Source organism: Pipistrellus kuhlii, unplaced genomic scaffold (genome assembly GCF_014108245.1).
Source record: "Pipistrellus kuhlii isolate mPipKuh1 unplaced genomic scaffold, mPipKuh1.p scaffold_m20_p_5, whole genome shotgun sequence".
Classification (NCBI taxonomy): domain Eukaryota; kingdom Metazoa; phylum Chordata; class Mammalia; order Chiroptera; family Vespertilionidae; genus Pipistrellus; species Pipistrellus kuhlii.
Genome location: NW_023425551.1, coordinates 13,412,567 through 13,425,343, shown reverse-complemented (window position 1 = coordinate 13,425,343; position 12,777 = coordinate 13,412,567). Strand labels below are relative to the sequence as shown.

The 12,777-nt window shown below is 36.2% G+C and overlaps 1 protein-coding gene across 1 annotated transcript in view; it reads left to right on the top strand.

Moving 5' to 3' along the window:
* The window catches only part of THEMIS (thymocyte selection associated), a 133,700-nt gene that overhangs the window by 15,513 nt on the left and 105,410 nt on the right, over nt 1-12,777 (top strand). The window contains exon 2 of the mRNA XM_036415002.2: nt 11,548-11,706. Coding sequence (XP_036270895.1) covers nt 11,548-11,706 — 159 coding nt within the window. The remainder of the gene's footprint in view (nt 1-11,547; nt 11,707-12,777) is intronic.

Below are 12,777 nucleotides of genomic sequence, written 5' to 3'. Positions count from 1 at the left end.
TTTAAATCATGAAATATACATCTATTCCCTCAACTTTTGAATCAGTGTCTATTAGCTGCCCCTCTCTATCTCTTCTCTCCTTCTTCTGTAATAACAGGTGATCCAGCTGTGAACACAGCTGCGTAGCTAAAGATGATATCACGCAGCTCTCTTAAAGCTTAATGCAAACACTTGATTAAGTTTTGGACAGTGGGTTGTGAAAGTATTTGAAGTGGAAAATTTCTATTGCGTGCTGCTAAAACAAGAGGAATGGTTTCTCCTCTTCTGCATCTCTCTTTCTTACTAGCTAAAATTCAGACATGATGGTAGGAGTTAGAACAGCCACCCTAGAATATAAGACGAGGTCTTGTTGAAGAGGTCAGAATAGCAACATAGAAAAAAGCTGGCTGCTGTTAAGATTTCATATAAACTCTAAAAGTTATCATTGAGTTGTTACTTGAGAGAGAAATAAGTGTATTTTTGTTTAAGCAACAGTTGTTTTGGTATTTGTTTCAGCAGCTGAATTGGGGTTCTTGGGATGGGTTCACAACCATTCATTATTTTGTTTCTCAAAACAGAAAGAGTTGTGACTCAAACATACCAATTAATATTACAGAGACATTGCTTGGCTAAGCACAGCTGCATTCAACCCAACGGTTGTGTCTACATTTACCCAAGAACAACAATCCTATCTAATAAAAAAGGGAATATGCAAATTGCTGCCACACCCTTATAAAGATGGCAGTACCAACAGCCAATAAAGAGGGAATATGCAAATTGACTGCCACACCCTCAAAGATGGCGGTGCCCAGTCCCCTGGGGCAGCAGGTGTGCGGCATGGCCCGGCCTCCCCTGTGTGCCTGCCTCCATAGTCCCCCATTCTCCTCAGTGCTCAGCCACCCAGGGCTGCTAGAGGCTCAGGTAAGCAGAGCCAGCCACGGCTCTCGCTGCTAGCAGTGGCAGCAGCAGAGTTATGATGGGGGCATCACCATCCCCTCCTGCCCCTGAGGGATCCCAGACTGTGAGAGGGGACAGGCCAGGCTGAGAGACTCTCTCCAGTGCATGAATTTTCATGCACTGAGCCTCTAGTGGTTTACATAACTAAACTCTTTAAATCCCTCATCCCACAAAATGAAAGAAACAGAAAGGAATAGTCAAATCTTTTTTTGTTTAATACAGAAAACCTTTTCTTTAAAAATTATTATTATTACCATCAGATCTATCAATGATCACAAAAATGTGGGAAGACTTAGCTATAATTCTTTGTGCCTGGTATTGATGGCTACTAGTTTACTTATTTTTAGATAGCTGCTCTGGGCAGAAAAAGTGATGGATTAAGAGAGTCTGTATTCTGCCAGATTTCTTTTAATTAAGACTTTTGGAGTAAATTAGCCCAATCTGAGGATTAAAATATTTAAAAATAAATATCAATCAAAGGGGCTTAAAAAATGCAAGATAAGTCATAGTGTAGGATTAGATGGGAAATAATTTATATCTGGCGTGCCCTCTTCAACCAATGGATAGTCACCTGGAACTTTATGTTGAAGAGGATTATTAGATCTCATCTGGATTCAGTTGGAAATGTCCATGGATGATTAGTGATGGGAAGGAAAAATGGTAGAATATGCTCTCTGTCATGGAGAATAACTGATACACTAGTTCGATAGAACTCATTGAATTCATTCCCTAGGGGAATTCTACCTGTTTGTGGTTTGGACTTCAGTTTGTGTAGGTCTAACAATTCAAACCATCAGGGATCAATTAGGCTCAAGCACTGCCTCATACAATTTAGGAGAACATAATGTACAAATCAGAATGCTAATGAAATAATTTGCAATTAGAACTATTACTGTCAAGTTGATTAAAATTCCTGTCTTTTAGCCAGGGCACCTAAGGTGCTGGTGACACTGAGATAGATGATTTAATAATATTGATTAAGACTTTTCATTTTAAGTTATAACTTTCTTTTTCTCAGTGTGTTCAAATGTAACTCCCTCAAACTAGGTCCCATTTCCCTGCACTGACTGAGGTCATTCATTCGTAATGATTGCTTTAGGGAGGCCCTTCTCAAGCTATCCATGATGAAGGTCCAATTTATTTTCTTTTCCCAATCTATCACGAACTGGTACTTTATTAAAATACAATAAAAATAAAATTTTATAGCCCTAGCTGGTTTTGCTCAGTGGATAGAGCATTGGCCTGCGGACTAAAGGGTCCAGGTTTGATTCCATTCAAGGGCACCTGCCCAGGTTGTGAGCTCGATCCCCAGTAGAGGGCATGGGGGAGGCCAATCAATTATTTTCTCTCATCATTGATGTTTCTATTGTTCTCTCCCGCTCCCTTCCTCTCTCAAATCAATAAAAATATATTTTTTAAAATACTTAAATTTTTATAAAAATTTAAAATAAAAACATAGAAAACTCAAACATTTTTATTATTTAATTCAGTGGGCATAAAACAACTTCAAAATTCCTATGAATTTCCAAGCCTTTACTCAATTTTTAAACTATATTTCATAAGCAGAATAGTTAATAAAGTGTTCAGTACTAATGAACTTAGAGAAAATTTATAATATGGTGATACTTTACTTTTTATGCATTGCATAAACACATTATAGGACACGGGAGCCTGTGTATAATCAATTCAACCAGTATATTCAGTATTCAGTCATTAAATTGATGTAGAGAACAGGTTTCCTTTCTTTTATTCTTTATTGTTTAAAGTATTACATATGTCTCCTTTTTCCCCCATTGTCCACTCCCCAGCCACTCCTACCTTGAGCACATGTTCTAACCCCACATACTCCCTAGTGTCCATGTCCATTGCTTATGCTATATGCATACAAACAAGTGCTTTGGTTGATCTCTTATTCCTCCCACTCTCCCCACCCCCCTTTTCCTCTGAGTTTTGACAGTCTGTTCAATGCTTCTCTGTCTCTGGATCTATTTTTGTTCATAAGTTTATGTTGTTCATTATATTCCACAAATGAGTGAAATCATGTGATATTTATATTCCTCCAACTGGCTTATTTCACTTAGCATCATGCTCTCTATGTCCATCCGTGCTCTTGTGAATGGTAAGCGTTCTTTCTTTTTTATAACAGCTAGTATTCCATTGTGTAGATGTACCACTGTTTTTTAATCCACTCATCTGCTGATGGGACTTAGGCTGGTTCCAAATCTTAGCTATTGTAAATGGTGTTGCTATGAACATAGGGGTGCATATATCCTTTCTGATTGGTGTTTCTGTTTTCTTGGGATATATTTCCCAGGAGAGGGATTACTGGATCAAATGAGAGTTCCATTTTTAATTTTTTGAGGAAACACCATACTGTTTTCCACTGTGGCTGCACCAGTCTGCATTCCCACCAGCAGTGCACTAGGGTTCCTTTTTCTTCACATCCTTGCCAGCATTTGTCATTTGTTGATTTGTTGATGATAGCCATTCTGACAGATGTGAGATGCTACCTCATTGTTGTTTTGATTTGCATCTCTCAGATGATTAGTGACTTTGGCATGTTTTCATATGTCTCTTTGCCTTTTGTATGTCCACTTTTGAAAAGTGTCCATTTAGGTCATTTGCCCATTTTTTGATTGGGTTGTTTATCTTCCTTTTGTTAAGATGTATGAGTTCCCTATATATTTGTAGATTAGATCCTTATCAGATATAACATCGGCAAATATGTTCTCCCATGCAGTAGGCTTTCTTGTTGTTTTGTTGATGGTTCCTTTTGCTGTGTAGAAACTTTTTATTTTGATGTAGTCCCATTTGTTTATTTTCTCCTTAGTTTTCATTGCCCTAGGAGGTGTATATGTAAAGATATTGCTACAATATGTGTCTGATATTTTGCTGCCTGTGGATTCTTCTAAGATTTTTTATGGTTTCCCATCTTACAAGGTTTACTATTTTTAAATGACAATAGAGGTCTATAGTAGCTTTAACAGTAAGGATATAAAACATAGGCAAGTATATTAAAGTGTATAAAATTATATAAAAATTATATAAAGTATATAAAAACCAAGTCCTTCCTCAAAAAATAAACCAAACTTCCAACATTGTTCATATAAGAAATTATTATTTATGATGGCATTTTAACAGTTAAAGTTTTTGTGAAATGTGGTTAATAATAATGTCAGGAGAAGCAGAACCATTGATTTGTTTCACCATTATAAGGAAATGTTTCATAGGTGTGTAGGAGGGATATTCATTTCATACTCCCACATCCCTTTGCTCTGATAATTATTAACACAAAGCCACAATGTTGACTTCTATCATAATACCAACTTGCAAACCCTCTTAACACAGTTTTATTTATTCTATTAAATTGGTTCTGCCATGAAGCAAACATCAAGTTTTTAGCTGGTGTGTAAAACTGAATCTTTCTTCCTTGGCCATTAAAATATTTAAATGGCATGTGCTTCAGGGTGTTTGTGAAACTAGGAATTTTCTAGTTTCTGGTCTCCCTACTATTTTAATCTAATTTATTCACTTTCAGGCTCCAACCTTTTTAACTCCTTGTGGCTTTCATAGCTTCCCCATACTCAGGCTTTTCCAGACTCACCAACATTCACTGAAATCTCTAGCACATTTCTGTCTTTAAGCTTGACTTTCCAGATAATACTTAAATCCCCATCTTATAAGAACTCTATATTCTTAGAGGTAAGAGAGTGTATATCTTAGTTCTACTTAGTGTGTACATTTTTCTTCCTATTTAATGCCAATGTTTTACCGTCTTTGTATTGATATTTTCGATGTGGAATGAGTCTCTATGACTTTAAAAGATCATTTCCTATCAATGTTCAGATATTCCTCTCTGAGGTATATCCAATATCTAAATAGTTGAATCTACCTCTAGTAAAGCTGAAAACTTATTGTTTCATGTTTGCTATTTTTTTTCCCTGCCTTCTAAAGAATAATCATACCTATTTATGAGGAGTAGAGATACAACTCTGCTAGCAACACCAATCTGATGTGGTTCTATAAACACTATAAAACAATAGCCAGCAAACTTTACAAGTGTAATTTCTTAAGTCCTCCAAACTATCTCAGATTACTTCATTTCACCCGCAAAGCAAGTCCAGCAGTAGAAAAATGGTCACCATAGTTGCAAATTGACAAACTTAAGCAGGTATTCATATTGTAGAATTACCTGTCCTAATGTTCCTTGTCTGGATAATTCATGGCCAGCTACTCACACATATGCTTGTACATTTGATACCAAATATACGAAATGAAGATATAACCCATGCCAAAAGCTTGGGTTGACTGCTTTAAACTGATGGTGTAGAAAGACTGCTACTATATTCAAAATAATTTATTGCGATTTTACAGTAAAGCTAAGATATAATTCAACATTCACTAAGAATCTACTAAGTGACAAACACCAGGTTTACTAACTGTGTGAGTTATATTAAGTATAAATATAGCTAAGATATATTGCTTCTGTAGGAACTCAATAAAATCTAAAATATACGTACTATCAATAGTTAGAAAATAATGCCCTACTAGCAGACTGTGTTCATAATCACATAGGTTCTATAATGAAGATACATGCAAAGTTCTAATAAAGCACAGAAGACGAAATTAATTCTCACTCAGGTGTGGGGCTCAAGGAAGGCTTTGAAGAGGAATATGCGCAGAATCTAGGATTGATTGATAAGCTGAACCTTCAGGATCAGTTGATAGTCATTTACAAGCTGATGAGGAGATAAAGAGACAAGTGGCCTGGTAAGGCTGAGGAAGGGATGGAGAGTTGTGGGAATGCGTGCATCTTGAGTAAAGGGAGGAAAAAAACCAAACCTCTAAATGATGTTTTCTTCTGCCCTGACTGCCATACAGTTTTAACTTTGTAGAGAAAATGAAAGAAAATCTATGAACCAATAGTTTTGGCTTTTATTATGCGATTACAGTATTGCTTATATGAATTGTCAAATAAGGGATGAGCTCATAAAAGGATATTAATGTGTCATTTCTATTGCGCAAAGTAGCATTAGAAAAGGTGATTTCAAAAGCACAGGCAGGGCTCTTTCATTACAGCCTTCAGGGGCAATGTTTGATCACTGAAAACAGGCTGCTTTGTTCCAGCTTTCTCTGATGTTTGGCATTATCCTGAATACATATGCTCTTACTTGGAAAGAATCATCTGTAAAGACTTAATAGATTTGCATATTCAAAGTGCATGTCCTCTTAAAATGAAATAAAAACAATTTTAATATCTACATCTCTCTCTCTCTCTATATATATATACAAACACTTAGTTCAGACACACATCTCAGCAAATTTTTAATAGGCACTTATAGATATTTTGTGTGCTTGTCCTGAGATTATGAAAGTTGGCTAATTTTTAAATGAACCATTTTATATTTTTACTGAGAAAAAATATATTTTAAGAGACATCGTATTGATGATATAGTACAAAATCCTCGTTTAAGTTTCAGGTATGTTCTTGTCACCTATCATGAACATAACTTTCTAGTGTTGGGCAAATTAGAAATTGCAAAGAATTAAAGATAAATATTAAAGATTAGTATTTTAATGAGCTTCTATTTTTTTTAATGAATGAAAGAAGTGATTATTTTTCTAAAGGGGAGACATGTTTGGAAAGAGACATAACAAGTCAGAAGATTTTTGTATGTTGTATGTTGATAAAACTCACAGAATTTTCTCCTCACAGAATTCTCTGGCTTCTATTTTCTATAAATTGTTATGTAACCACACATAAATTCATATTTTAATTTGAATTCCCATGGAGTCTTTGAAAAGGATGGCATTCCAAATCAGTTTGATATATATTAGATCTACAATTAGACATTCATTGCATTGAAGTGAAGACCAAAAGACTTCAGCTAAAATGGAATAGGTTACATTATGTTCTATTTTATTTTTTAAATTATATTTTTATTTATTTCAAAGAGCAAAAGAGAGAGCAATAGAAACATCAAAGATGAAAGAGAATCATTGATTGATTGGCTGCCTCCTGCACCCCTCCTATTGGGCATGTGCCCTTGACTGGAATCAAACCTGGGACCTTCAGTCCGCTGGCTGACATTCTATCTATTGAGCCAAACTAGCTAGGGCACATTATGTTCTATTTTATGTGACAAGGAAAAGTCTTAGCATATCACTTTCCTACTTAAAATCTCAACCCCCCCCCCCCCCCCATTTTTAATGTCCTTTACCTTAATGGCACTGAATGCTTCCTCTTTCAGGGCATGTTTTTCCTTCCCTGGTTAGTTCTCCAACAATCTCAGAACAGAGACTATTTCAGTTATATATTTGTTGCTTTGACCAGTGCTTTCCAAGTGTTAATGTGCTTATGAATCACTTGAGGGTCTTGTTAAAAATGCAGGTTCTGCTAAGACCGGTTTGGCTCAGGGGTAGAACACTGGTCTGCAGACTGAAGGATTCCGGGTTTGATTCAGGTCAAGGGCATGTACGTTGGTTACGAGCATATCCCCGGTGGGGGGTGTGCAGGAGGCGGCTGGTTGATGTTTCTCATTGACGTTTCTGGCTCTCTGTCTCTCTCCCTTCCTCTCTATATATTTTTTTATTTTTAAAAAAAATATATTTTTTTAAAAATGCAGGTTCTGATTCAGCAGGGTTGGGATCTGACCAACATTCTAACAAGTTCCCATGTGATGCCACAGACTAGATTTTGGAGAGCAAATACCTAGATACATATGACCTCTCATTAAATTGGCATTAGTTTCTAGACCACATGTGTCAAACACAAGGCCCGCGGGCCAAATCCGTCCCACCAGGCCTTGCAATGTGGCCCGCACCGCGCTGTCATCACTGCACTCCGCTGCGTTTCCATCACAATGACAGTTTATGACTGTTCAGTAAACCATTCGGCCCGCGATTTAGGCTGGATTTTAGATTTTGGCCCCTTCTCTGATTGAGTTCGACACCCCTATTCTAGACCATGATAACTGAAAATGTAGATTCTTTATTTGTGATTGCTTCAGGTTTTTATTGGCCTTTTTGTTTATTGATTATTTCATAAAGGTGCTACATGAGCTAGACTCTCTCTTACTTCTCTAGTCTTTCTCACCACTTCCCATTCTTTATATCTGAGACCTAACAAGCTACTTTAAATTTCAAAATGTATCATATCTCAGTGCCCTTTCAAATACTATTTTCTCTGCCTGTCCTGATATCTTGTAAGGTTTCCTTTAAAACAGCCCAGCTGTTATCTCCTCCAGAAATCCTTCTCTAATCTCTTTCCCGTGTAATTTCTTTTTTTTTAATATTCAATATATATTTTATTAATTTTTAACAGAGAGAAAGGGAGAGAGACAGAGAGCTAGAAACGTCGATGAGAGAGAAACATTGACCAGCTGCCTCTTGCACACCCCCTTCTGGGGATGTGCCCGTAACCAAGGTACATGCCCTTGACAGGAATCAAACCCTGGACCTTTCAGTCCGCAGAACGAAGCTCTACCACTGAGCCAAACCGGCTTCGGCCCGTGTAATTTTTTAATTAAATATCTCAATATCCTCCCACAATGCCCTGAATTTTCTAAATTATATTTCTCTAATAATCTGTTGCAATATCTGCTTATTTGTCCCCTTCAAAACAGGAAGGGGAGGAGAGAATATGCATTTTATATAAGATCCCTACTGTCAATCACAATGCCTAATGCATTGTAGGTTTTAATGAAATAAGTTGAATAAATGAAGAAGGGAAGTTGATGTATTATATTTATGCAATAATATAATGCAATATTTTCTTTCATAAGGCTTAATATTGAATTGGGAGTAATAAAAACTAAAGTCATAAAAAGTTAAGTACAGGATGAGATAATACTGAAGATGTAAAATGTTTGTATGTGATTAATTGCCAAATGAGGATCATAGAAATTAACTATTCTGAATTCATTGGAGAAAAATGTCACTGTGGATTTATTATCTTTAATATTCCATCTTGTTCTATAAAAGATTTGTGATGGCTGACAACACTATGCATTAGAGTTAATGAAAAGTATGAACATGTAGTTAAGGGAGGAGTACAAAAATAGAGAAGTTAGGGAAATATATACTAAACTTGAGGATCAGATACACTAGCATGCTTGCAAAAGTAGTTGTTACTAAGTAATGAACAGTAAATTTGGTATGCTGGATTTTCATTTTGACTTTCTACTTGGGAGGTAACTTCTGTGTGAGCATCAGCCCCTCCCTTGTCCTGTGCCTTCTGACTGAATTTGGCCAGTGAGGTGACTTGGCAGAGAATCAAATGGAAGGAGAACAATGAGATCAGGATTTTTATTTTCTTGTTTTGCCTAGAACTGACTGTGCCTCTGTGTAAATTGCCCCTTTATTAAAATCTTCATAAATTATTTTAATTTGAGTGTTGCTCTGATTTCTATTGAGATTCTGATACAATTGCAGAGTTGGTTTTTTTAAATATATTTTATTGATTTTTTTACAGAGAGTAAGAGAGAGGGATAGAGAGTTAGAAACATCGATGAGAGAGAATCAGCTGCCTCTTGCACACCCCCTACTGGGGATATGCCTGCAACCAAGGTACATGCCCTTGACCGGAATCGAACCCGGGACCTTTCAGTCTATCCATTGAGCCAAACCGGTTTCAGCCAATTGCAGAGTTGTTTAAAGCTAGATTGCATGTCAGTCTTAAATTTTATCATAACTGTTAATGCTATAAAAAATTTTTAAGTGCCTGCTATATAGCAGACAAGATTCTAGGAGGAAGGGGGTTCAATAGAGAAAAATTCAGAAGATTAAAACAAACCTAAAATTCTGTGTTTATACTGTTCACATTTTAGCGTGATAAAAATGAAATAAATCATATTGGAAGTAAGGAAAAATATGTTTTAAGCCCTACAGTTTGGTAATGTTTATTTATTGGAATATATCAATGTTTTATTTGTTGTTTAACTATAAACTGATAATATCCCAGATTTTTGGGTAGTTTTTGGGTTGTTCTCTTTTTAGTAGAGTTAGATTATCCATAATATTTTTTTCTCTTCTGTTTTCTGATGCCCACATTTTACTGCATGTTCTTCCTCAATTAGGAGATATAAAAGGAAAATAAATGAGTGAGAAGCTTAGCTTTATCATCCTTTATAATAAAAGGGCAATGCCAGAGGCTAATTCCAGCATGTCATAAATGCAAGAAGTTTCATCAAAAGATTGATGGACTTCTATATTCAGCAGGGCTGAATACAAGTTATTGCCTACAGGGGTCCTCAAACTTTTTAAAGTGGGGACCAGATCACGGTCCCTCAGAGAGATGGAGGGCCGGACTATATGAACTACTAATTCCTACTGTAACACCTCGGCTGCGCTCACTGCCCAAAAAACCTGGCAGGCGGATCAGACTCCTCTGCGTGCAGTAGTTTGAAGACGCCTGGCCTACTGGAATAGCCAAAAGCATTTCCCAAAACCTGAAGATCTGCATTTATTATTGTCTGTTACCAGACAGCCGAGGGCATTTCAATTTACATGTTATTGCCTCCTGCTGACCAAATAGCTGAATAACTAAGGGCATTTCCCCAACCTGACAATGCCCTGTATAAACCTTATCTTTGATATGTATATCTACTTTGCTATTGGGCAAAATATGGGAATAAAAAGAGTCCTGGGTCTGGAGATAGAGAGAATTTAGCTACTACAGCTAAGCTACCTCTGGCTCCCCAAAATTCCTTCCAAATTCCTATTTTTTCTCTAGCCTCTTAATTAATTTACAAGCAGCCCTTGTCCAGATTCCTGAACCCTTCTAAATGCTGGAAAACACCCCAGCAGGGTAATATACAAATCAACCAAACAGAGGAATGACAGTTTGATAAATGTGCGCAGCCTCCTGGGCAGTGCTAAGGATGTCCCACTGATATCAGTGGGATATCCCTTGAGGGCTCCTGGACTATAAGAGGATGCAGGCTGGGCTGAGCACACACCCCCCCCCCCCGCCCCCAGGGTATTTGTGCACCAGGCCTCTAGTCTGATAAAAAGTTTGTTAGGAAGGAGAGTGAAATTCTGAACTAAAATGAAGCTTTCCAGTTTATTTGGATTGATCTGCTTGTGAAAAATCAAGAGATTAAAAATGGGCATAAGTCTTATATTCATGATGATGAAGAGAACCAGGTCTAAGAAATAGATTTGATGCTCCTGTTATAAAGCCCTGGTGTGCAGACCCTATGTCTTTGGATCTTAGATCATATTATAACCTTGTTTGCAGTACTTATTTAGATCATTGTTGACTCAGATAAGCTTAATTTTGTGACCCTACAGAAACAGATCATAAATCCCAATAAAGACATGTTTGTAGTTTGACCTTGAAAAGATGAGCTAAAGGTGCTGAGGAAATCATAAATTCAATGTACAATAATAACAAAAATAAGATTTTACCTTACCCAGTGGATAAAGTGAAAATCTAATATTTTTTCCTGGTACATGTTGTACATTTTGCCAAGCTTGATTGAAGTCCTCTTTAGTAGGTAGCTAAGAAAGGAACTGAATAAAAGCATGTGATATAAGGTTTTTGACTCCTACCTTGTTCTTCAAGATTTAATTCTTTTTTAAGAGCTGCTTTCACTCTTCTTTTTTCAGGTTCTGTTTATGAAATGTTTGGAAATGAATGCTGTTTGTCAACAGGAGAGGTGATTAAAATTACTGGCCTCAAAATTAAGAAGATCATAGCTGAAATTTGTGAGCACATTGAAGGTAGTGAATCACCACAACCATTTGAATTGCCTATGAATTTTCCAGGTACAGTATATTGCAACCATTTCTTATTTGTAAAGCTGCATTACTAATAGATATATACATCTATACAATTGCAAGCAATGAAAAAGTGGTTGTGTTTTTTACTCACTCTAGGGCAGTGGGTGAAAGAATCATAATTCTTATAGTTCAAAGATTTTAAAAACTATTATAAGGCAAATATTTTCTTACCATTTTAAATAAACATCCTTTACTTAGGACTAAATATTTTGTTAACAAATATTTAGTGATTTTCAACTACAAGCAACACTAGCTATACTACATAGATAAATTAAAGAATTCAAAGATATATTTTCATAAGTCATGTAGAACTAAATATAAAGGGGTGGACACAAGTAGGCCTATAATTGTGAGTATGTGAAACAGAGTTTATTCTTGTATTATTATTTATTAATTATTATATTTCCCATATGAATAGCTATAAACCTACTTTTATCCACTGCTGTATATTAAACACATTGACCCTCTTTATTCCTATTGCCATTATTCTGGCTCTCTGGATCACTGCTAAACTCCCCTGCTGATCTTACTGGCAAGTCTAGCTGCTTTTCTTTGTCTAGTTAACTCTACTCAGCCTTACAAAATTACTTCAAAAATTGTCTTCTGGAAGACTTTTTCTGATCATCTAACCTAAGCTAGAAATCCCTTTTTTATGTTCTCTTAGTATATTGGGTACCAGAGGATCATTCACCTTATTTTAAGTATTGACGACTTCCTCTTTTATATTATTCTCTAGACCAAGGGTTGTCAAACCTTTTAAAAAGGGCCAGATAGTAAATTTTAGATTTTGCTACCAGTTGGTCCCCATCACAACTACTACATTCTGATAATGTAACATAAAAGAAGCTCTAGATACCAAACAAAAGAACATGGTTCAACAAAAATGTCTTTATAATAAGGTGGTCAGCAGAATTTGACCTGTGAATCATAGTTTGCTGACCTCAGCTCTAAACTACAATTCCTTCACAGATAAAATATTACGTAAGGGACTTTGTCTTCCTAGAAACAAGCACATTTTCTGGCAGAGAATGTGCTCAATAGTTGTATATTGAATGA